The sequence below is a fragment of the Setaria italica genome, chromosome VI (assembly GCF_000263155.2).
Source record: "Setaria italica strain Yugu1 chromosome VI, Setaria_italica_v2.0, whole genome shotgun sequence".
NCBI lineage: Eukaryota > Viridiplantae > Streptophyta > Magnoliopsida > Poales > Poaceae > Setaria > Setaria italica.
In genome coordinates, this window is record NC_028455.1 from 33020339 (window position 1) to 33043612 (window position 23274).

Sequence of the window (23274 nt, forward strand, 5' to 3'; positions counted from 1 at the left end):
AGGCACATCCCAAGGCACATCCCAGAAGAGGTAACTTATTTATTTATTAGTGTTCACAACAATGATTGGGGCCGATGCATACCCTTTCTGTTAACAGTTGCTAGTAATTAGACAATCCAGGTTAGCATAGGATAATCAAACTAATGCTTCTAATCATCGGCCAAACCGCACAAGATGGCCTTTTTTGCCTAGATACTTGGCACATGTGGGATTTGAAAAGAGAAAAAGATTGGAAATCCCACACAGCAGAACAAACTTATTCTGTCTCAGTGCCAATGCCCTTGTTGAGCTGCGTGCTCTTGCTAGGCATGGAGCTGGGGAGCCAATAGGATCTCCTTCCATGCCTCATAGAACATCCAAGTGACACCAGACGTCGGCATGACCTTCAGGGAGCTCGCTGCCCATCCTCGGAAAAGCCCCTTGAAGCCCTCTTCTTGGACCACCTCAGCTAATGCCGCAATCATGTGGGGTGGGCACTTCCCTCGTATGGCTCCCACCATAAGCCGCTTCCTTGCCACTTCCAGAGGGAAGCTGATTGTGCTTGCAGTTAGGCCTACAAAATTCAACAGCAAAGTTTAAAACAAGCGATTTACTCAAATGTGAACCTTAATGCAAATGGAATATTACATTTCCTAGATATTGTTCAAGAATTCTGAGAAATTGTATGTTGTCTACCAAGATGAAACGAAGTACACTGAGTCCTGACCTGAAACAGCCCCAATAACCAGTAGCTCAGGACGGCTCAAAGATTTCTTTTTCTGTGCACGGCAGTAAGAAGTCTTGATTGTCTCGTACATGAAATAGTAGCATGTACTATATGGAAGCATGCCAACTAATGTTGGGCAGAGGCCAGCATAAAGACCACCAATGCCGTCAGCGCGGTAAATCTTGTTGAAGGCAATAACAATACTAGGATAAGCCTCGCGATTGACAGTCATACGATCCTGTGACAGAAAATTGGTAAAATTACAAATAGTCTGTCAGCGATAAGGATCTAAACAATCATTAAATTAGATCAGCGCTGTTGCTTGCAACTGATCTGAATAGACAGTAGACCTACAAACCAGACAGTTCTTCCAAATTATATATTTCATGAATAGCATCCACAAAATTCAACATGCAGATTCAGCCCTGAAGTACCTTAAGAACCTCAAGAGGATGGCACGCTAAACTGCTAGCTATTCCAGCAACTGCACCTCCAATGGCAATCGGTGATAATAAGTGAAATGGCAGCTCGATTTTCAAATTGCCAAGTTGTATCTTTGGGCACCCATCCTCTTTCCATTTCTCTTGTGCAGATGCCATACTCCTTTTGACACACTCAAATGTTCCAAGCTCAATTGCTTGAGTTGGGATGATCCGGAGCATATTTATAGTATTGCCTGCCCAGAGCCCTTGCCAGCCATTCTGTTCAATGATCTCCACAAAACTACCAAAAATATGTTTTGATCCTACCCCAACAACCATTCTTGTCCTGAAAATGATCAGACGATACAAACTTACTTGTATTGTATATACTTTGTTTTAGGCTAGAAAGAAAACTTTGGATGTTTCTACAAATTAACGACAATTTATAACAAATGAATGGGCTTGCTGCAGTAAATTATTTTGAAATGAACAAGCAGTATTGCATAATTATCATACTATAGTCAACAGACCATTCCAACTTTTAAACACGCGTAATACTCTGAACTCTGAAGAGCATCAATCTCACAAAGAAAAGCAAGCATGAAAGAAGCAGCATGCCAAGTGTGTTAAGAGCCAAGTTTACTCATCCTACCACACTAATATATTAAGAACTTGTAATTAGCAAGGCGTCAAACTTAGTAACATGGATAGATAAATGAATAGGCCAAAGTATTGACAAATACCTGATTGTTTCTAGAGGAGCTAGAACAGCCTTAGTCATTGCCCCAGCCATTGCTCCACTGACGAATTCCGCAACTTCTCTATTCCTCAGAAAAGTCTGCATTAGATACAAGTCTGAGAACTGAGATCAATGGTTCATAACTCCATCAGCACTTTGGAACAATTAGAAGAACTCAAGCAAAGAAAGTCTTCCAGGAAGTTACCACTTTGTAATAATCCTAAAGCTGCTACAAGTGTTTGATGCAAAATTCCAATGGAGGTGCTGTGGAAAACCTAATGTACAATTATTGCTATTTCTTTATGCCTATTGAAAGACAGCAGGTAACCTAGTGATAAATATAGTTTGCACATTCACTAAAGCATCAGTTGTTGCACCTGTTAATCTAGATAGGCACCTGCATATTCAGCTAACTGGATGAGTGTTATCTAAAGCTATTATCAGCATGTTATACATTTTGTCAAAAACCTAATCCAGACTGCAGCATTTCCTTTTCTTTAGGAAACGTCCTCAGTCTGGAACCTTGACCCAAGCTACGAATTTTTACACTGCAGCTCAGTGGGTTATATATGCCTAGCAGTTGGGACGAAAGTTCCTAGGACGAAGTAACATCACAAACAGCTGGGGGGTTGTACTGTAGTTTTTTAACAATACTCGGTCCAACTTGGAAGTTGGAAGTGGACAGGAAAACTAGAAGACACTTATATTCTACATGGAGTAGATGCATAAAGAGTAAGAAAATATTGGGTTCCGAAGGACAAAAGTTAATGTTATTTTTGAAAGGAACATATAGCACAAAAGATGCCAGGAAGAATAGTGTGGAAACAATCAAATTCATTCAGGTATGCCACTACTTGCTCTAATCAAACTATAAATAAACTAATGATATAAATGGCAGCGTCTGCTGCAAGCTTCACTATCTTCCACAAAATTTCATGTCCAAAGAAAATGATAGATACAGAGGAACTCAAATGGAAGGCAAAATTCTGCTCACTCGGAATACTTATCAGAACAAGCTACAGTACAACTATTGCTTTCAACTGATCATCTCCAGGTCTGCTTCAGAAGAAATATCTACCTAAGATAAGTACAAAAAACTTTCAGCAGGCCTGGGACACGGACACATGGCAATGGGACCCAGTGCACACATCAACCTAATCCTACAGTTAGAACTTTAGAAGCGCTTTAACTTCATCATTTCAATAGAAAATAGAAGTACTACGATCTGAAATAAATTATACTTCACCACAGCAAGCCACCGGCAGCAATTTGGGATGCCCATCTAGATCAGGAGCAAGTACAAAATTACCAACACCTACCAACTGTTAACCATCAGCTAATCAACTACTGAAATGGATAACCAAGGTACTTTAATATCTTTATCAGAAGTTCGTACTTCTGACAAAAATTTAACGAAAGCTACAAACAGTATGCTCACAGAACATATCAAACAAGTAGTTCCAAACTTCTACATCGAAAAGTTAGAAGCACAGCAAAATGGACGGCACTGAAGCTAATCGCAGCTTGAACCTTCAAGCATGAGAAACTATTTTCCGGTTGAATCATTCCCAGAATATACATCAGGAAATAACCATGAATAATAAAAAAAAAGCTGTCGCCTTTACATAAAAAAATCTCATTCCAGTTCAAAGCGCTCGCAAATCATATTCTCATATCCACGCTGTGAACAAGAAAGCCAAGCTCCCGCCTGTGTGTGCCCAAACCAATCCCAAAATCATCCCAATCGTTTCAACCACATGTTCAGTACAAAAGCTACCGTTTCACACTCATACTGTCACACATACAGAAACAGAGCATAATAGCTGGGAGGCATTGAGATCTGCAGTTACTCACCCTGACGGCGGCGCCTACATCCGGCAGCCTGACGGCCAGGTCCCCGACGACGTCGAGGCCGTCATCCTTGGGCACGGGCAGCCCCACGACGAGCAGGTCGTCCTTGTATCCGGCGCCCCCGGCGGCGCCCACGCGGACGTCCGCGAAGCTGATGCTCGCCAGCGCGAGCTTCTTGCCGGTGGCGGCGGCGGCGCGCCCCGCCTCCTCCAGGCCCATGGCTCCTACTCGAGCGGGTCGGGGACGCGAATGCGGCAGAGCGGGAGGGGCCCAGGCGCAAAAGGGTAGTCCTCCTCCTAGTCCTCGTCTCCGCCGCTTCTCGCGGCTTTTGTAGGGGAAGGGAGGGAAGGAGGAGAAAGAAAAAGGGTGGTGGCGCCGGAGAGAGGGAATCTTGGCAAAGCTCTGCGCTGAGAGCCCGAGACGTCTACGGCTTCACGGAATCACGGCGCGTAGGGGGTAGCGCGGTGGCGTATTTATCCCGTATTTCCCTGTTTTTATTATCTGCAAATTCACAATATTGTACGTGTATTCTTTTTTCGAGAACGCGCAGAGAATTTACGCGTCTGCCCATCTTGCTGTTTCCTTGGCTGTGCTTTTTCACGTGCTCTTGGTGTGCTGCTCATTGCTCAGTGACAGTGAGACGAGCCTGATGAATGAATGCATTGATATTTTCCTGGATTTTGGCACGTTTACAAAACCATGTTGTCATGTTTTTTTTTGCCCACTAGGATTCTTCCTGGCCTTTTTCATGAGAGGGACTGGTGTGGTTTTATCATCGTTGGCTATCGAGACATGAGAAATAGGCGAGAAGGTGAGGGCTAGCGTACGAAATCGAGGTCCTTTTCCCTAGGCGACGACGACCGATGACCTTTTGGGCCCACCAATAATATCCTTGTAGTGCTAAATGCGGTATGGCCCACGTTGTATTTATGGGCCAGATCAGCCCCAAAGCCAACTCAGTATCTGGGCTTTTACTTGGGATCAGCCCACGTCGTATGCCCAGCGGAAGAGGTTTTTCTTTTCCTGGCAAGAACACCGCCGCGCCACCGTCCCGGACTCCCCTATCTCCTTTCCCCACGCCGAGTTCGGATCGATTCCTTCTTGTTTCGCAGGTAGTACGCTGAGATCGAGAGCCGAGATGGCCGGCCGCTTCGTCATCCAGAAGTTGGCCTCCGGGATGTTGAGATCGGCAGGCAGCCTCAGCGCTCACGCGCCTCCTGCTTCTAGCGCCACCGTTCCGGTGATCCCCAATTCCCCTATGCTTCGTTACGTACAAACTCTGGTGATCCCCAATTTTACATCATGAATTATATGCTTAGGGCCTGTTTGAATCCAAGGACTAAATTTTAGTCTTGCACTTTTAGCTCAAAATTTAGCTCTTAGGATCTAAACAGAAGGGCTAAAAGTGACAAATAGCTAAACTTTAGGAGCTAAAATTTAGCCCCCAAAGAGGCTCTAAACTGGGCTAAAAGTGATCCCAGGACCACAAATTTCACCCCTGCCCCCCTTTCCTCTCTCCTCCGCGTGGTCCCTTGCTCCTCCCGCACTTCCTCTCTCTCGCTTCCCACGGCCCGCCCTTTTTTATGGGAAAACCCTCCGGCCCCCCCCCTTTTTCCGGGGGGGCCCGCCCCCTCGGGCCCCCCCTTTTTTCGAGCGGGCCCCCCCCCCTCGGGCCCCCCCCTTCTTCTTCCCCCCCCCCCCCCCCCCCCCCCCGCCTCCGGCCGGCCCCACCACCTCCGAGCCTGCTAGACGAGGAAGCGGCGGCGGCGGCGGAGTTGGGGAAGTCGGCGTGCGGGTTGCAGTCCGCGGAGAAGAAGTCGCTGCGCTCCAAGAGGGACCGGACGCCGGGCGCGAGCGGCGACGGCGACGTGGAGGTCTGGTTGTTGTGGTGGTGGTGCTGCTGCTGGTGGAAAGGAGGGGTAGGGAAGGAGGGTAATAGTGTCTTTGTTGAACAACATTTATGGACTTTAGTCCATTTTAGTCCATGGATCAAACAGCCCAGGAGAACTAAATTTTAGGGGTTAAACTTTAGGAGCTAAAATTTAGCTCATGAACTAAAATATATATGATTTATATATAAGATTTCTGTGACTTAATGTCTGCTTTAGCCTTTAGGATGATAGCATTGATGGCACAGAGGGTTGTGTGACCTTAGGGGTAATGTTGTCAGAGAGGCAAGTTTCGACCTGTTTTTTAACTCAGTTTGAGCTTGCATCCCAAACTGGACTAATCTTTGCTTTGTATCCGTTTCAAAAAAAAAAATCTTTGCTTTGTATGAAGAATTGCAGTGCTCGTTGCTCCTTTTTCTTCTTTTTTTCACTCTTATTTAGAACGATCTTGGTTGTTAGTCTGACGAGATTACATCAGTGCTGGTGACTCTATATTGCATTCAGAAGAAATATCTGTCACAAGTTCTTCGCATTCTAACTCCTGATCCAGCCTAACTGCCAAACGCAGGGTGCAAGGTATCTCAGCACATTCCCAGGCTCCCGTGTGAGGCTGCTAAAACTGGCTGGTCAAAAACTGGAATGCAGGATTCTGTTGGAGGGGTGAAGCCAACTTGTTCATCTGGTGCATGCGACAAGCTCCAACTGGCAGATTGGCTAGCCAGAGTTAAAGCTTGGTGGGCACATAAAGAGCCGACAAGGCAAGTTCTACTAACTAAATTTTTCTTCTGATGAACTTTGAATGAATGAGTCTATTGTGTTAACCCGTGATTCCTTTTCTGTATGAATCTTTCTGCTGCTTGTGTTTCCTTTATTAAATTTAATTTGAGCTTGTTCTGCCTTCAAAGATGTGTTCTCTTACCTTTTGTTTTCTTAGTTGTAGAATGTAGGCTTGGCCTAACAAAGGGAAGTAGTGCCTGCTGCACTCCTGGAAGTCACCTGCTGTGCTGCACTGCTGCTGCTGTTAACTTCGCCTACCCCTTTTGTGATGCAAGCGTGCAGTGTGATGTAATAATATTTATCGGGTATTGATCAACACGCAACTGAACATGTAATAATCTTGTGCTTCATGCATACGTCGCAGATTATTACATGTTCATGATTAACGCTGTACTCCATAGTCATGATTGAACATGTAATAATCATGAGCATATGTTGTAGATTATCCATAGTCATGATTAACGTTGCACTGGCACTAGAGGCTCATCTGCCTGACTTAACCGCACTAGTATTAATTACAGCTTCAGTAAATATTTATAGCCCATGTTACCGCTACTAGTGGCTTAATAAGAACACTATATTGTCAGAAAATGGGTAATCACCACTAGTAGTAAATATTTATGTTTGTAGCAGTTTAGAAAGATTCTAGACCCCAGTCAACAAATTTGCGCATATCTATCCATTGCACCAGAGGTAAGATTTAACACCTCACCACTTTCCCTTCACCGGCCACCTCTTCATCTCCCCCCTGAAACTATGTCGTCTGTCCCTTGTTCCTAAAGGCACAGAGGGAAAACAGTGAGCTTACCAGCTAGTAGCACAATGCTTGACGAAAGGAAGAAAATATTATTAGTGTTGGAGTAATCAACCTGGATCTCGATTCATCGGAGGTAGAGAATGATTTTTCCAGAAGCTCAAACCTTATCCCCATTCCTTCACAGAAATATACAGAGAACATATTACAAATTAGTCCTTCTACACCCTTCTATTTACAACAAAGACCACCAACACTCCCCCTCAAGATGGGGCAAATATATCTAACAGCCCCATCTTGTCACATATTTTCATAGAAGACACAACACTAACACCTTTAGTTAAAACATCAGCTAACTGATCTCCGGATTTAACAAAGTTGATCTGAAGCATCCCCTTATCTACTTTCTCCTTGATAAAGTGCCTATCTATCTCAGCATGCTTAGTTCTATCATGATGGACCAGGTTATTCACTATACTGATTGTAGCCTGATTGTCACAATAAAGTTGAAGAGGTGCACCATAGTGTAGACAGAGTTCACTCAATAGTATACGAAGCCAGATTAGCTCACATAAACCCGATGTCGTAGCTCTAAACTCAGCTTCTGCAGTGGATCTTGCAACCACACTATGTTTCTTGCTCCTCTAGCTAACAAGGTTACCACCAACAAATGCACAATACCCTGATGTTGATTTTCTATCATCTAAGCAACCATCCCAATCAGCATTAGTATATCCCTCTACTTTCAGATGCCCATGATTGGAAAACAAGATACCTTTCCCTGGGCAACTCTTAAGATATCTCAAGACTCTGTGTACCGTATCTAAATGACTAGATCTGGGATCATGCATATATCTGCTTACAATACTTACAACATATGCAATATCTGGCCTTGTACGTGATAAACAAATTAAGCGACCGACTAATACTGATGCTTGTCCACTGGATCACCTGAGTTAGCCAGAATACGATGATTCTGCTCAATTGGTGTTGTTGCTGGTTTACAATTCAGCATGCTAGTTTCAGTAAGCAAATCAATTATATATTTCCTCTTGAAAGATAAATACCTTGTGCCCCGTATGCCACTTCAATTCCAAGAAAATAATGAAGATGACCCCAGATCTTTTACTTCAAATGATCTTGCCAAAGCCCTCTTCAAGCATAGTATTTCCTTTTCATCATCACCTGTAATCACAATATCATCAACATACACCAAAAGAATGGTGATCTAGTTGTCGTGACACTTAAAGAACAATGTATGATCTGCATTTCTCTGTTGATACCCAATAGAGCAAATTTCGTTTCTAAACCTCCCAAACCAAGCTCTAGGTGATTGCTTAAGTCTATACAAGGACCTTTTCAATTTACATACTTTACCCTCAGTTTCTCTACTATTGAACCCTGGTGGAATTTCCATATAGACCTGTTCCTCTAAGTCTCCATGAAGAAATGCGTTTTTAACATCCATTTGAAATAGTTTCCAATTACGATTTACTGCTAGAGATTATTGTTCTGATGGTATTCATCTTTGCTACCGGCGCAAAGGTTTCATCATAATCCACTCCATATGTTTGGCTATACCCTTTTGCAACTAATCTAGCCTTATATCCACTACTGGGGAAAAGGCCTCTAGTACCGGTCCGTAACCCTCCTCTAGTACAGGTTGTGCAACCGGTACTAGCAATCCGATACTAGAGGGGTCCCTTAGTACCGGTTGAAATAATTGGTACTAAAGGGTATTAAAAAATAAAAAAGCAAAATCCTCCGCCGGTCCCAGCCCGCACCCTTGCTCGCCGCCGCTCTCCCGCCACCCCCCCTCCCCCGGCAGGCCCCGACCTCCCTTAGCCCGCGGCCCGCCCCCTCCGCCTCCTCCTCCCCGTCCTCCGCCTGGTCAGCCCCTCATCCGCTTCGTCGGGGCCTCTTCCTCCTCCTTAGCGTTGTCCGCCCATCCTCCGCCCCCGCCACCGGCCTCCGCGCTAGCACCTGCCTGCCAGCGTCCGCCCCACCATCCGCTCCCCGCCGCCCCGATGGCATCCTCCACATCACCCCACTGAGGTCGCGCAGAGGGGGGAGGGGACGGGAGGCAGAGGGGAGGAGAGGAGATTAAGTGTGGGAAGGAGAGGGGAGGGGAGCGGACGGAAGAGAGAGATAGAGAATGGGCGGGGGAGGAGAGGGGAGCAGGATAAGAATTATTACTGAGAGAGGGGGGGAGGGGCCGGCGGTAGTACCACCCGGTACTAAAGGGTTACCTTTAGTATCAGGTGGAGCTCCCACCCGGTACTAAAGGGCCTCCGGGGGATCTCAAATTTGGACCCGGTACTAACGCTAACATTAGTACCGGGTCCAAATGTGACCGGTACTGAGGTCGTGGATGATAGGTCATTTTTCTAGTAGTGATCTCTCCACCTTACCATCAGGTGCCTGCTTCACAGTGAATACTCACTCACAGCCAACAACTTTCTTATTTGTAGGGAGAGTTGTAAATACCCAAGTGTTGTTTTTATCAAGAGCAGCCATTTCCTCCAGCATTGCCTGCCTCCACCGTGGATCATGTTTTGCCTCCTGCCAATCATGTGGTATAGATGCAGCAGATTGCAAGGCTCCTACAAATGACTTGTACTAAGGGCCAATAGATATATATGACACATGATTAGAGAGATCATATGAGGATAATTTGGAAGGAAACTTTCCAGCAGTAGTTCAAGACTGCTTTCTATGGGCTATAGGAATATCTAAGTCATCATGTGAAGGAGAAAGTGTACCATCACTTGCAGAAGGACTTGGATTTGAACCGTGAGTATCTGATTGAACTTGAGCTTCAGAATTCCTTTCTAATGGAATTATTTCCTCCCCCTGCACATGTTCCCTCTCAGACCGGTGTCTTCGTGTATATACTTGAAGGTTTTGTTCTTCATTTGGTCTGGGCCACCGTAACGCCTCGTTTGGTGTATCTTGCTGCTCCCCTTGTAGTTGTCCTTGTTCTTCTTCTATAGGATCCACATCTGTATCATCATGACTGTCTTCCAGTGGTATTGCTCCAACCACCATTCTTCTTGTAGCAATAGGATTGCTTTCTTCTCCTTTCTCTCCCCCTGTCTGGTTGTCTTGATCTAAATCATCACTAGAAAATGGGTCAGGAAAGACATCAGTTAGATCTACAGGTTCATCATAAAAGGGTTCATGTTCCCTGAATATTACATCCATCCTCACAAATATTCGTTTTTCGGATGGGCACCAACATTTGTAGCCCTTCTGTTTCCCAGAGTATCCAACAAATATACATTTCACTGCTCTAGGGTCTAAGTTCCCAACCGATGGTCTATAATCCTTCACAAAACATACACATCCAAATACCTTTGGTGGCACAACATATGTAGTCTTACCAGTTAAACACTCAATTGGTGTCTTGTTGTTCAGCACCCGAGATGGCATTCTATTCATCAAATAAGCAGCTGTCATAACAGCTTCACTCCATAAATATTTAGGAACATTCATAGCCATCATCATACATCTTGTAATTTCCAAAAGATGTCTATTCTTCCTCTCAGCCAGACCATTTTGTTCTGAAGTGCCAGGACAGGTGGTTTGGTGAATAATCCCATAGTTTGACAAATACTCATCAAATTCATTGTTGGCATATTTTGTACCATTGTGTACCATTGTCAGTACGAAATATTTTCACACATGCATTGTACTGAGTCATGATTAGATTATGAAAATCTTTAAAGCATTCAAACACATCACATTTGCTCCTCAATACATAAACCCAAGTGGTCCTAGTACAACAGTCGATGAAAGTAACAAAATACCGATAACTATTAACCGATGATACTCCACTAGGACCCCATACATCTGAGTGAATGGTGTGAAGAGGCACAATACTTCTATTACCAGAAGGTACATAATAACTCCTAGTCTGTTTCCCATAATGGCATGCATCACACACTAGACTCTCCTTGCTAATTTTATTATAAAGTATGGGATAGAGCTGACCCAGAGTACTAAAGGACATATGTCCTAACCTGCGATGATGAAGAAGAAATTCTTCTAGTGGTGACCGGGATAAAATAGCAGCAACCACAGGTGACATATTATCATCTAGAAAATATAGACTATCACGCATATTCCCCGTCCCAAGCCTTCTTCGAGTCCCAAGTTCTTGAAATAAGCACCATGTTGGAAAGAAAATTACTCTGTCCCAAAAACAATGCAACTCTCGTTTCCCAAGGAGCCAAACAATTTTAATTTTGACTAAATCTATACAAAATAATGCTAACATTTTTTGGACGGAGGGAGTAGGAGGGGGTTAGAAAATTCTATGCGTGTCAGAGGGGGCCATGCCCACTGTGTCAATCCCAGGCTCCCGACAATACGGCACCACACGACGAGGCGTGGCCATTGGCCATCGGGATCCCGGATCCCCGAATTGTTTGCCCGGCCGCAACGCAGCACCTCACCCGAGGAGACTCTACGTCCGACGCGTGCGCGTGGGTGCACGAGCATGCCTGCGAAACAGTTGAAACGGTTCGGAGAATGGCACCTGTGTGGCTGGTGCCGAACAGCCGGTGGGTACGCAACTGGGTGCAAAGGAATTCAAACTTATACTGAGACATGCCTAAATCAGCTCTTACATCTCAAGGATCTGCTCAACACCTTTGCAGCTTCCACAGGACTCAAAGTAAACTACAACAAATTAGTCATGGTGCCTCTTAACATCTCTGACTCAACCCTTGATCACCTGACTGCAACCTTTGACTGTCAAAAAGGATCTATTCCTTTCACCTATCTAGGGTTGCCTTTAGGAACCACCAAGCCAAACATCGAAGGCTTCCTGCCTCTTATTCAAAAGATAGAAAAGAGACTTAGCAGCACCTCAATGTTCTTGAGCCAAGGGGGCAAGCTAGAAATGATCAACTCGGTGTTATCCTCATCGGCAGTTTTCTATGCGGCGACGCTTAAGCTACATAAAGGGGTAATCAATCAGCTGGACAAATACATGAAGCACTGCCTGTGGAGAGGAGGGGATCTCAATTCTAAGAAGCCCCACAAAGCAGCCTAGCACATGGTAAGAATGCCCAAAAAGCAAGAAGGCTTGGGAGTAACAAATCTATCCACTCACAATGATCCCATGCTGCTCAAGTTCATGCACAAATTCTTTTCCAAAGCAGACATCCCCTGGGTCAAGTTGGTCTGGGACAACTATTACCCCAATGGTCGATTGCCGGGTCAGCAAAGGAAAGGGTCTTTCTGGTGGAGGGATGTCATCAAACTCCTTGACACTTATAAAGGTCTTGCATCACCGGTAGTGGCAGATGGCACCACAGTGCTATTCTGGAAAGACATATGGAATGGTGCAGTGCCCTCACAAGCTTACCCAGAACTCTTCTCCTTTGACAAAAATCAGAACAGTTCCTTCACAGAGGTAGTCCATCAGCCGGACCTCATACTCAATTTCAATCTATCCCTCTCTTCACAGGCTCATGCTCAGCTCAACACTTTACAACAGTCCATCGAAGGAATGCACTCTAAGGAGGGGCTTGATAAATGGACGTACATCTAGGGTAACACGACGTTCACCACATCCAAAGCTTACAAGGTCATGATCGGGCAAAGAAGTGTCCATCCAGTATACTCATGGCTATGGAACTCTAGATGTCAAATGAAGCATAAAGTTTTCTTCTGGCTACTACTTAAAGATCGACTGAGTACAAAGGATTTACTGAGAAGAAAACAAATGGAACTGGACTCGTACACATGTGAATTATGCATCCTGCAGAAGATTCAAAGAATGGCACATCTTTTCTTCAGGTGCAACTTTGCTAAATCCTGTTGGAACTCAATTGGAATATACTTCATTCCCACGAGGCCAACTCTTCAGATCATCAGGCAAATCAAGAACAGGCTAGCTGTACCGTTCTTCATGGAGATAATAATCATCATGACTTGGAACATTTGGATAACAAGAAATGACAAGATGTTAAGTGGAATTGACCCAACAGTCCAACAGTGCAAAAGAAAATTTATCTCTGAGTTCTCAATGCTTCTGCATAGAGGCAAGCAATCTCTTTGTGCCTCTGATGGAGGTTTGGTTGCACACTCTGTAACCTAGACTCCTTGTTGACCACCTATTATTCTCTTTGACCCCTGTAGTTTCTTTTGCTTTCCTGTGGCTTTTCCTTTTCTCCTTCTTTCCTGTACTTTTGCTCCTTTATACTTCTCAAGTTTTATTTAATACATAACCAATAGGGGTACACCCCTCCTGTTTCCAAAATAGCGCCTGCGGTTGCTCCCGACTCCACCTACTGCCCTAGCAGTAGCAGGGCACCCACAGTGTCAGCTCAACGTGCTATGCTATGATTATGCTCCTTGCACTAGCCGTTTCATACTTCAGGCGTGCTTGGAACCTTTGCCGGCCGCTCACCTCGCCGAGCAAGGCAAGCCGCTTGGTACTGCTCGCCTCGCCTCTTTGCCCAACTGGTCGCCAAGCTGCTCTCCTGCGTCGAGCAAGCTGCTCCTGTGCTCACGCAGGCCGCCAGGAGGAGCTCCGCCACCGCCGATTCGACCTCCGCAGGTGCTGAATCGAGCTTTGCAGCCGCTGAATCGACCTCTACCGATTCGAGCTCCGCAGCTGCCGAATCGACCTCCGCCACCGCCGGATCGAGCTGCGTGAGGCAATGAGCAACAGCAAAGGAAGCAAACGTCCCCTTGGAGCTAGCCTTGCTTAGCCTAGCGAGGCGAGGTGAGCGGAGCAAAGGTTCCAAGCACACCCTTCTTTGTACATGTGAGTTAGCTCGAGAAGTTCTTTGTGGATTGAGCTAAGTAAACTAGCCAAGAATATGATATGCAAGCCCATTTGCTATTCAGTGATGAGCAACTACCAGACCAGATCGAGGCGGATACAATTCGCAAGTTACATCACAGCCGCTGATATTAAATTGATGCAAACTGTCATAAAACTGCTAGTAACGACATAATACTTACAAAATTGCTTAGTACTTCTAGACATAAGATATTTGTAGTTTAAGACCAAACATACATCTTAAGACCAAAAGTGACATATACTCCTAGAATATAACCATAGAGAAAAATTAACAGTCCCGTAGTTGGGTAGGTCTCAGTGTAGCCAGCCATGCTGATCTTGCTTCTATGTCTTGATCTCGTCACCTCCTCTGGCGGGCATTGCTATGGATGCCCGATGCTTCTGCTGATCGAGACGAGGGGCGCGGGCGCGGGCACGGTGCCCATGCGAGGGGCACGGCGTCAAATACCACCAACTCTTCGCCGCCGTGGCCCCTGCCGCCGCCACAGCTGCCCGAAGTCGGCCGTGGCGGAGGCAGGGGCCGCGGCGAGGAGCCCGAAGGCAGCTGTGGCGGCGGCAGGGGCCGCGGCCAGGAGCCCGGAGGCAGCCGTGGCGGAGGCAGGGGCCGCGGCGAGGAGCCCGAATCGGCCGTGGGGGTCATCGTCCTGCGTGGCGGCGGTGGCGGCACCATCCCTGCGACGTGGCGAGCCTCCTCGGGCGCCTGCTGGACAACGCCGACGGTTCTGACGTCGCGTTCTCTGTATTGGCGGGCGCCCTGCTCGCGCCCCGCTCGCCGGTGCTCAAGGCGGAGCTCCTCGGCTCCATGGCGGAGGCCACGATGCCCACCACCACGCTGCGCGACATCGAGCTGAACACGTTCAGTTTCTGGCCCTAGTTGTTGACGAACCAATGGCGGAGGGCGGAGGCATATGCTTGCAGAGAGGGGTTTGATGCTAGCACATGCACAGCACACTGGAAATAACAGTTTCAGCAGCAGCTGCAGTTCCGCAGCGGCAATAGCTCGCCGTGTCCTCTGCTGGTCAGCGGCAGCAGTACAGCAGGAGCAGCGCAGCAGACCACAATGTGGTTGCCAAAGCCGGCATCGTAGGGTCGGAGGCAGCTGGGCATCGCTCCGCCCTGCAGCTCCGCATGACCGCATCCCCCTCTGACGCCGCACAAAAGCTCCAGCGTAGCGCCGCCCTCGTAGCCTCCTCTCTGAAACATGAGTAAAGAAGGGAAGCCTCCCCTCTGAAACACAAGTATCAAGAACAACATCAATGGCTTTCTCACTGCTGATAGTGATGAACCTATAATATAAGCAATCATTGGCAAGAACAGTTAGTCTTGTAATGACATTATCATCAATCACAAGACCACACTCGACGCGGTATTTCCTAGTGCTAAATTGTTTTCCACTCCTAGAGGCTCACGGTCAATATCTTCAGCCTAGCCATCTGTCCTTGGCGGTTGTGCCACGCCGTCCTCGCGCTCGCGCTCCGGCGCACGAGCGGCGGCGATCACGGCCGTGACAGCCGCATCGTAGCTGTCCGCGGATGCGGCGGCGAACTCGGCCATGGCGCCGGTGACCGCGGCCATTCCAGCGCACAGCACTCGCCCGGCCATGCCCTCCATCCCGGTGGCCGCGCCCGAGCACACCGACCCAACGCCGGCCACAAAGAAGTCCAGCCCGTCCATCACCCGTGCCTCCGTGTCCGCGTCCACCGCGCGCCCCCACTCCATGCACACCAGGAACGCCGGCGGCAGCACGGCAGCAGAGAGGGTAGGACGCGCCCCGCCCGTGACGCCGAGGCAGCGGCGCGCCCATGCGGCCAGTGCGCGCGCGTAGGCACGCTGCGCAGATAGCCAGGTCTCCAGGGCTCCTCGCCAAGCCTGGATCTCGGTTTCTAGCGCCAAGGCAGCCGGAGGGGGAGTTGCAGCCTCCAAGGGGCCAAGGGAGATGGCAGTGGCGGCGGAGGGGTGGTGCTGGAGGAAGAGAAGTTTGGCGTCCTCGATCGTACGTTTCTGCGCCTTGTGTCGTTCAGCCATGGTGCGCCACATCCGTGAGAGGCTGCATAACACGAGGACGAGGTTAGTTGTAGTTGTTGCAGTTATGTAGAATTATAGGGTGTTTCCCTTAATGCTAACTTACGAAAAGTTCAAAAACAGTGTATAAAATGCTATGATCTACTCGGCTCTAACAGAGTCATGATGGGAATGGGTTCATACATGAGTAAAGAAGTTTGAATCAAATACAGCCCTTTAGTTGCCTCTAGTTATGTTTCATTTTGTATTATTTAAGTATGCTGAGCGGAAAAGCTTCAATTTAGAATTCTTGCAATGTTCTGTTACACATGAAGAAATTCATTTTGCAAAATAAGCTGTCAGCGATGAGTTTATGAGATATTCCCCTACTTTTGATGTTTGAACCTTATGGTCCCTTTTTGCTTCAATTTATAATCTCAGACAGGGTTCTTTGTAAAGTGCTAGCGATTAATTGATTATTGTTAGATACATCATTCCCAAACTGCTGGACTCATTTATAATCAGCCTTCAGATTGTTCTAGCACTTTGCCCGTTTGGCCAATAAGCAGAGAGTTATTTATTTTTGTCATTTGTTTCTGAAAAGCACACCCCCCCCTTCAGATCACAAGCTATTTGTCTTACATTAGCTGAAAACGTATACAGCATCAATATTAAATTTTAAGAACCTGAAGTTTGGTGATCTTTGACTGCTCTTTATTTGGTCGTTTTGGAGGTAAATACAGTAGGGGAGGCCCCTACTGTGGTAAATATATTAAATCAGGGCTCTCTATTTAGTCTTGATTACTGACGCTTTTCAACAGTCAACATTTTGTACAAGTTTTCATTTACCAAAATGTTGACCCTGAATATGTGGTAAACAAAATGTTGATCACCTCGTAATGGTATATTGAAAGTTCTCATTTGCAGAATCTCTATAGTGAGCAGAAGCATACCCGTGGATCAATTCCATAAGCTGAGGATGCAGCTCCTCATCCCTTAGAACTTCAATCCTCCTTGATATTGACTGAACTGTGTGTATTGACACCTTCAAACGAGTATGCAAGCTTCTCAATGCTGCACGAGTCTTATCGACAGAGGAAGGTTCTTCGCCTCTATCATCCTGGTTCCTCAAGTGAGTCAACCTCTTTTCATACTCGATTCTTAACCGCTCACCCACCTGCAAGTTACAAAAACAATCATGTCTTCCACTTTTGTTTGTCTATCGGTGCAAGCTCCTGAATCCTGACAAAGATTATACCTTTACTTCTTTGTATAATTTCTTCTCCCATGTATACAATCTATCCAAGGTAGACTGATGACTTCCAGACATTGTACTACAAGATTCTTCGGAGTAACAGCTGCTTGTCTCATTGTCAAAGAGATCATCTATTGAGCTAGAAGAAGCCAGAAGGAAACGGGAAGACGATGATCGCGATGATGCAGAGCGCAAAAGTGCAACTGGGTTCAGCATCTTTGCTGCAATATACGATTGACAAGGTAAGTTCAGTGAGTATTAAATCTGAATCTTTAAAGTAATTTCAGTATTGTTTGTAAAAGTGGTACCAGAAAGATCATTTGAGGTTGAGTACTGAGCTCTACTTGCCTCCAACATCACTGAGACTTCCCGAGCAGCATCACATATTCCCAGAAACTGACAGTCAATATCCTTCATGGCCTCAACCAAGCTCGCTGGCCTTCGATTCAGATATACTGTGAAACCAGGAGTTTCTTCTGCATTTGCTACTTTGTTCCTCATCAGTTCTTTCTTGTGTGCCTTTATCTCAAGTTCTACTGTCTTGCGAGGTTGAGGTGCTTCAGTACACTGAACACCTTTGGATTCAAATCCCTTTGTTTCTTGCTTGGTATTGACCTCAAAATTCACAGAGCAAGCACCCTCATTAGAAGCAATACACTCATCTGAATGCTCACATTCCTCATCATCATCTTCCTCATCATCATCTTCTTCTTCATCGTCCTCATCATCATGCTCTTCTTTTTCTTCTTTTCTGTGCATTGGTACATGATCTTGACACTCATCATCTTCCTCTTCAAGTTCTGGGATTCCTTCCTCTTCCCGTACCCGCTGTAACCGTGCCAGTTCATCATCAGTGACCACATTATCATAGCTACTACGAGGGTGAGGATCTGCAAAGCTGTCCAACGATGAGAATGGGTTCCAAAAGAAGTCCCATGGTGATGATTCCTGCTCCTGGGGTGACGGTGGTGGGTAGCTTGGCCTGTCATATGATGCGCGATAAGAATTCCTAACTGGCTCCTGGGGTGATGGTGGTGGGTAGCTTCCTCTGTCATAAGATGCATAATAGGACGTCCTCATTGGCTCCTGGGGTGATGGAGGTGCATAGCTTGGCCTGTCATAAGGCATGTAATAGGAAGAATTCCTCACTGGTTCCTGGGTCGATGGAGGTGGGTAGCTTGGCCTGTTATAAGGTGGTGGGTAGTATGAAGATGATCTCATCGGTGAAGAATGCGACGGGAAGAACCTATCCGTGCCACTGTAGTTGTCCATGGGGTAATGTGATTCGACACGGACTGTTTCCACCGGTCGTGGGTGCTCCTCAACTGACACTGATGGATTAGGTCCTGACCTCAAGTACTTTGAGACATGAATGGTTCTCTTCTCATATGAACCATAAGGAAGGCCGAGCATCTCTGGCTTCTGTTGCTTGACAGGAGAGATGAATGTATCGAAGATGAGCTCATGGTGATCATCTACAGCAACAAACCGCTGGAGAGCCATTGAAACGCGCTTCAGGGACTCAATGTAGGCAATGTGTGATGATGCAAAACGATTGCGCTGCTCCAGTGCCTGCTTGATGAAGTCCCTTCTGTCCCGGCACATCTTGACAGCCTCCTCATCTTCTAACCTGGAAGCAGCACATCCCATCTCTCCAAAGCCTTGTAATGTTCAAGAACCAGTCATGCTTGCATTATAGTTTCAGAGCTTTGAAAATAAGAAAAGAAACAAACAAATAGAAAGTTACAGAAAAGTTTCAGCTTCAGGAAACCAGGCATTGCTTCAACCATCACTGTGGAAATTACCTAAAACTGTAGAAAGGTCGCTTGTTGATAGCAAGAACACAGCTTCTGAAGCCAACGAATGGGGAGATGATCTGAATCAACCCTACGATTTGGCAAGTTTCAGAGAGTTCAGAAACAACAGTGATGATGCACAATGATTACATACAATCAACTTACTACATGTATCAACAGGGAACTCAAGCATATGTTATCCGGTGCAAGTTGAAAACCAGAGAAGATTTGACTGCTTATCAAGCCCTGAAACTATCTTTCCCAAAAGTGCAATGAAAGCTACAGGACATCAGAAAGATGATCCTTTGCAAATGAAATACCCCACTGCAAAATGCCCTACACTGCACTACACATTTGTTCGGTAGCAACCACATTCTTTTTTTCTCCTAAAAGAGGACCAAGGAAGCATGAAAGTGAAGAATATCATCCTTGGCCCAGCAAGAGATAAGGGGCCTACCTTCTGCCACTTGCATAATGGTGGTTACAGTAATCGGACTCGACAACTAAACTAAATTCAGTTCAGTATACTGTAAAGATACAGAGTGAGGACAGCGCCTTGAAAACTAGCAGTGCTGGTACAATGCAATACCATGCCACATTTTTTCAGGCAGATTAGTACAAACAAAGTCATCATTAATGTCTTTAAACTACAGACAGACACAACAGGCAATAAAAAAAGATATCATGGAGGTGAAAATGAGGGATCAGCCGCTGAAGATTTGAACAGTAAAACAAGAGCACGATTATAGGTCCAAACACTGTAAAAACTGATGAACCTGGATGAAGCAATCGTTTCAGGCATCTAAGTAGTTGGCAAAGTAAAAACGCAGAAACATACAAAACTGCAGGTAAAGCCGGAAGTTCTGGTGATGGTTATAGCTAATAATGACTTTGTCTCTTTGCACATTGAGGGAGAGAGAGAGGGAGAGAAACAGGTCTAAGGCTCTTGGCAGCACAGAAATTCAGAGAAACAAAACTGCTTCAGTGAAAGGAAGCAGCTACTGCATATGAGTGGAACCCAATGTTCAGTTTCTCCTGCTAGCGTGAGAAGAAAAATGGAGTGGAACGGGAATCTCTACAGAACTCCTGTTATCACAGAAAACTTTGATCTTTGAACAAATCAAGGAAGTGCACCATTGTATGCCAAGATGTGAAACAAGCTGCGAAACCATGAACCCAACCAAAAATGGCAGGGCATACATGTTCTCACTCTGCAACATCACATGATCCATCCTGAAACAAGCAGAACTGAAATCCTGGACCAAACACTGCATAGGGATGTGCTGCTTCAGACTAATTCCCTCATCTTGTGAGAAACTACAGCAAAATCCTAACGAACTCCAAAGGTAAAGGAGATGGAGGAAAATCAGAGGAAAAGAAAAATCGAAGAACAGGAACGCCGCTGCAGCAAGAACAGGGACAATTCCCCTCTTGCCACAGCAAAGATCGAACGGCACCAATAAAAAGGGGGAAAATGAAGACCGGGTGAACAGGAGCAATATCATTCTGAAGTGCGAAGGAAGCAAAGGCGAGCAACGGAACATAAACAGAGACGGCGGAGGTCCCGGGGGGCGTACCGAGAAACCAGGGCCGCGACGGCGTACATGTTCTTGAGGCGCTCAAAAGGACGCGCGGAATTCTAAAGATCAAGAGCAGCTAGCTCTACAAACAAGAACCCTCCATTTCTTTCTTTCTCTCTCTACCCGCTTTGGCCCCCACAGATTTCTCGCCCGGCCGCATCGCATCGATTGCCAACATTAAACAAAACGAAAGCGGAGTCGAGAACAAAAGCGGCGATGCGCGCGAGCTGTGCTGTGTGTATGCATTCGTATATTAGAATAAGAATCAGAGGCATACCTGAGAGAGAAAGATGGAGACGGCCGGCCTTCTCTTTTTCCGGAGGCTGCGTGTGTGCGAACATGAACAAGCAGTGGAAGACGAAGGCGGCTTTGTGCAGCAGTCTGTGTAGAGAGAGAAGGGGGAGGGTGGAGTGTGCAGTGCAGAGAGAGAGAGAGAGAGAGAGAGAGAGGCTATACTATGCAACGGTCAAAAGGCTTCAAAGGAGGAGAAATCACCGGGGATGAGAGAGAGAGAGGAGAGGTAGAGAGAGGAGAGAGAAAAGGAGAGTAGGGGCAGTCAAGTCAGTCAGATGCTATGCGAAACTGAAATGAGGCGTGGCCCTGCATTTCTTTGTTATTTTCCAATAATACCCCACTCATTTAATTCCTGGCCATTTCACGGAAATGCGTCTCTGCAGTGCCTGCTCGTGCATTTCAGGCAACCTCTGCGGCTCTGCCTGGGGGTGGAATTTGGAAATTCTTTAATTTTGCATCACAATTTATCTATTTTCCACAAATTATATGCTGGGTTTTTTTTTTATTTTTCAAAGGAGCAGCCTAGTGTTTGTTGGAATTAAATCTCTTTCATTTTTGTTGGTACGCGAATAGTGGACAATGTTTCTTACGTTAGATATGATGAGGAGTAAAAGAGGATGAGGTGTGGCCGTAACAACCGAGCTTGGAACCTTCGGAGGAAGTCACAAAAGTTTCTGCAAAATTTGGCACCTTGTTCACCAAACCATTTTTTTTTTAGAATTTGTAGTTCCTTTTTGGTCCATGCCATTCCATCTTACCCAAGGAAGAGAAATCTCTCACGAAAGAGCTCCGAGCTGACTCCATTTTTTTGCTCATCTTTACCTCACTTTTGCGCAAATTTCTGAATTGTGTTTGGTCATCCGTCAGTCAAGCATGGCCTTCACGCATGCCGCTCTTGACGCGTCACACAAATCCCATGCCCTCTATGGGACAATTTCAGTTGGTTGCACCAACAAACTAAACGCTTTTGAAACAGCTTGGAGTAAAAATAAAAACAAAAGGCAACCCTTTCTAAATAAAACAAACCAAAAGCTTTTTTTTCCTGCACCAAAAACATTTCTTTTCTGAACAGACAGGCCTTGGATCAAGAGAAGAATGTGAGAGGCAATCATATGAACCGTTGCTCACTCACCGTGTGTGTTGCACTTGCACCTGGTTATTGGCTGCCATGCACAAGGTGTGCCCTGGCCCCACAAGTTTTTTTTTTCTTTTGTATTGTATCAGAACAAGAAGAATGCAGGGGGTCCCAAAAAAGGGTTTGGGAGAATAGATGCTCCTCGATCTTTTAAGGTCGTGCTCAAGTTCAGATGAAGGTTCGTCAGATGCCTCGTTGCACTACGTGATGTCTAGGATCGACTTGGCGAGCCCACGTAGCCTTTCCTTCCAACTACCAACCTCTTCTAGTCTTTTACCTCCTCTTTTTGACGCGAACATGTCAACAGTTAAATGTTTGCAAGTTCTTTACAAATTTAGTTCAAAAAAAAAGAAGTTGTTTACAAAGCAGGGGTGATGGCATGATTTGGTTAGGTGCAGCTGAATTGTATGGAATATGTTCTAGGATTTGGTCGTATCTTAACATTGATGTGGATGCTCGTTCAGCGCGAGATAAACATCCGTCAGATTTGGGTCAACATGAAGTTAGAGATGTGATATCATTTTGTTTTAAGCCATTGGGTTGCCCCAAAATTTGCTAAAATGATCAAGAATTTGCTAATAAATGTAGGGAAGAGAGAGTTTAAATTAGTGATAAATAGGCTTAGCGACACACGGTTCTGCAAATGAAAATGGTAGATTATCCTTGAGGTTTTTTGACAACGTAGAGGACGGGCACTCCAAAGCGAGTCTGAAAAGGACCTCTTGTATGGACGGAGAGGGCCGGCCGGGGGCGTGCATGGGAATTTTCAAAAAGATAAAGCACGGCTTGCTAACCTGCCTCCCTCTCAGAGATGATGAAAGCAAAAGAGATCGAAAGATTCGGGCATGCTCCTCATTTTATCCCCCCTCCAGACACCTTTTGCTCACGCCTTTATCTCGAGCTTAGCTGCTTCGTACTCCCTCGGAGCACGCCTATCTGTGGCAAAAACCCTAGCCTCTTGGTTGAGAAACCAGCAACTCTTTAGGCCCTCCTCATCAGGACAGACAGTGATTTGGTATGTTTTCCTATCCATTTTCATTGGGATTGAACCTGATCTTCTTCTACCAGACAAGCCAATCATTCAGTAAGCTGTTAAGATGGTCTTGTGCTGAACTATCACTTGATACAGGCAAAAATAAAATAAACTAACACTTGAGCATTTGCAAAAAATAAAGTCTCCAAACACAATTTTGTCAGTAAAAGGCTTATGTTAATAATAAGTCAGTGCTTTTGTCTCAAGTTCTGAAACTGAAAA

At 45.9% G+C, this 23274-nt stretch overlaps 2 protein-coding genes across 5 annotated transcripts; both read right to left on the minus strand.

Moving 5' to 3' along the window:
* Positions 1–24: 24 nt before the first annotated feature.
* Positions 25–4170, minus strand: LOC101781260 (probable mitochondrial adenine nucleotide transporter BTL1). Its single transcript, XM_004973904.3, has 5 exons — positions 3722–4170; positions 1872–1966; positions 1141–1474; positions 707–944; positions 25–553 (listed from the first exon to the last, which is right to left on the minus strand). The coding sequence occupies exons 1-5, from the start codon at positions 3935–3937 to the stop codon at positions 303–305; spliced, it is 1134 nt and encodes a 377-aa protein (XP_004973961.1). The 5' UTR covers positions 3938–4170; the 3' UTR covers positions 25–302.
* An 11029-nt stretch (positions 4171–15199) lies between these two features.
* On the minus strand, positions 15200–21029 carry LOC101780589 (nitrate regulatory gene2 protein). Of its 4 annotated transcripts, none has more exons than XM_012846673.3 (6): positions 20868–21029; positions 19020–19101; positions 17523–18875; positions 17218–17435; positions 16913–17136; positions 15200–16005 (listed from the first exon to the last, which is right to left on the minus strand). In XM_012846673.3, exons 3-6 carry the CDS (start codon positions 18862–18864, stop codon positions 15384–15386), a joined length of 2406 nt encoding a protein of 801 aa, XP_012702127.1. In that variant the 5' UTR covers positions 18865–18875; positions 19020–19101; positions 20868–21029; the 3' UTR covers positions 15200–15383. The 4 variants fall into 4 exon arrangements, with proteins under 4 accessions (XP_012702127.1, XP_004973959.1, XP_022683397.1 ...); XM_004973902.4 differs by having other exon boundaries at positions 17523–18921; positions 20868–21028; XM_022827662.1 differs by lacking the exon at positions 20868–21029 and adding an exon at positions 20588–20780.
* Between the last annotated feature and the right edge of the window lie 2245 nt (positions 21030–23274).

What these genes read in the sequence shown, in the direction of transcription:
- LOC101781260 (XM_004973904.3), bottom strand. Translation starts at nt 3,937, where the DNA reads ATGGGCCTGGAGGAGGCGGGGCGCGCCGCCGCCGCCACCGGCAAGAAG. An exon ending in GCTCCTCTAGAAACAATCAG is followed by an intron (nt 1,475 to 1,871) that starts GTATTTGTCAAT and finishes GATCATTTTCAG; the next exon opens with GACAAGAATGGTTGTTGGGG. An exon ending in ATCCTCTTGAGGTTCTTAAG is followed by an intron (nt 945 to 1,140) that starts GTACTTCAGGGC and finishes TTTCTGTCACAG; the next exon opens with GATCGTATGACTGTCAATCG.
- LOC101780589 (XM_012846673.3), bottom strand. Translation starts at nt 18,864, where the DNA reads ATGGGATGTGCTGCTTCCAGGTTAGAAGATGAGGAGGCTGTCAAGATG. An exon ending in AATTATACAAAGAAGTAAAG is followed by an intron (nt 17,137 to 17,217) that starts GTATAATCTTTG and finishes TGTAACTTGCAG; the next exon opens with GTGGGTGAGCGGTTAAGAAT. An exon ending in CTTATGGAATTGATCCACGG is followed by an intron (nt 16,006 to 16,912) that starts GTATGCTTCTGC and finishes CGTGTTATGCAG; the next exon opens with CCTCTCACGGATGTGGCGCA.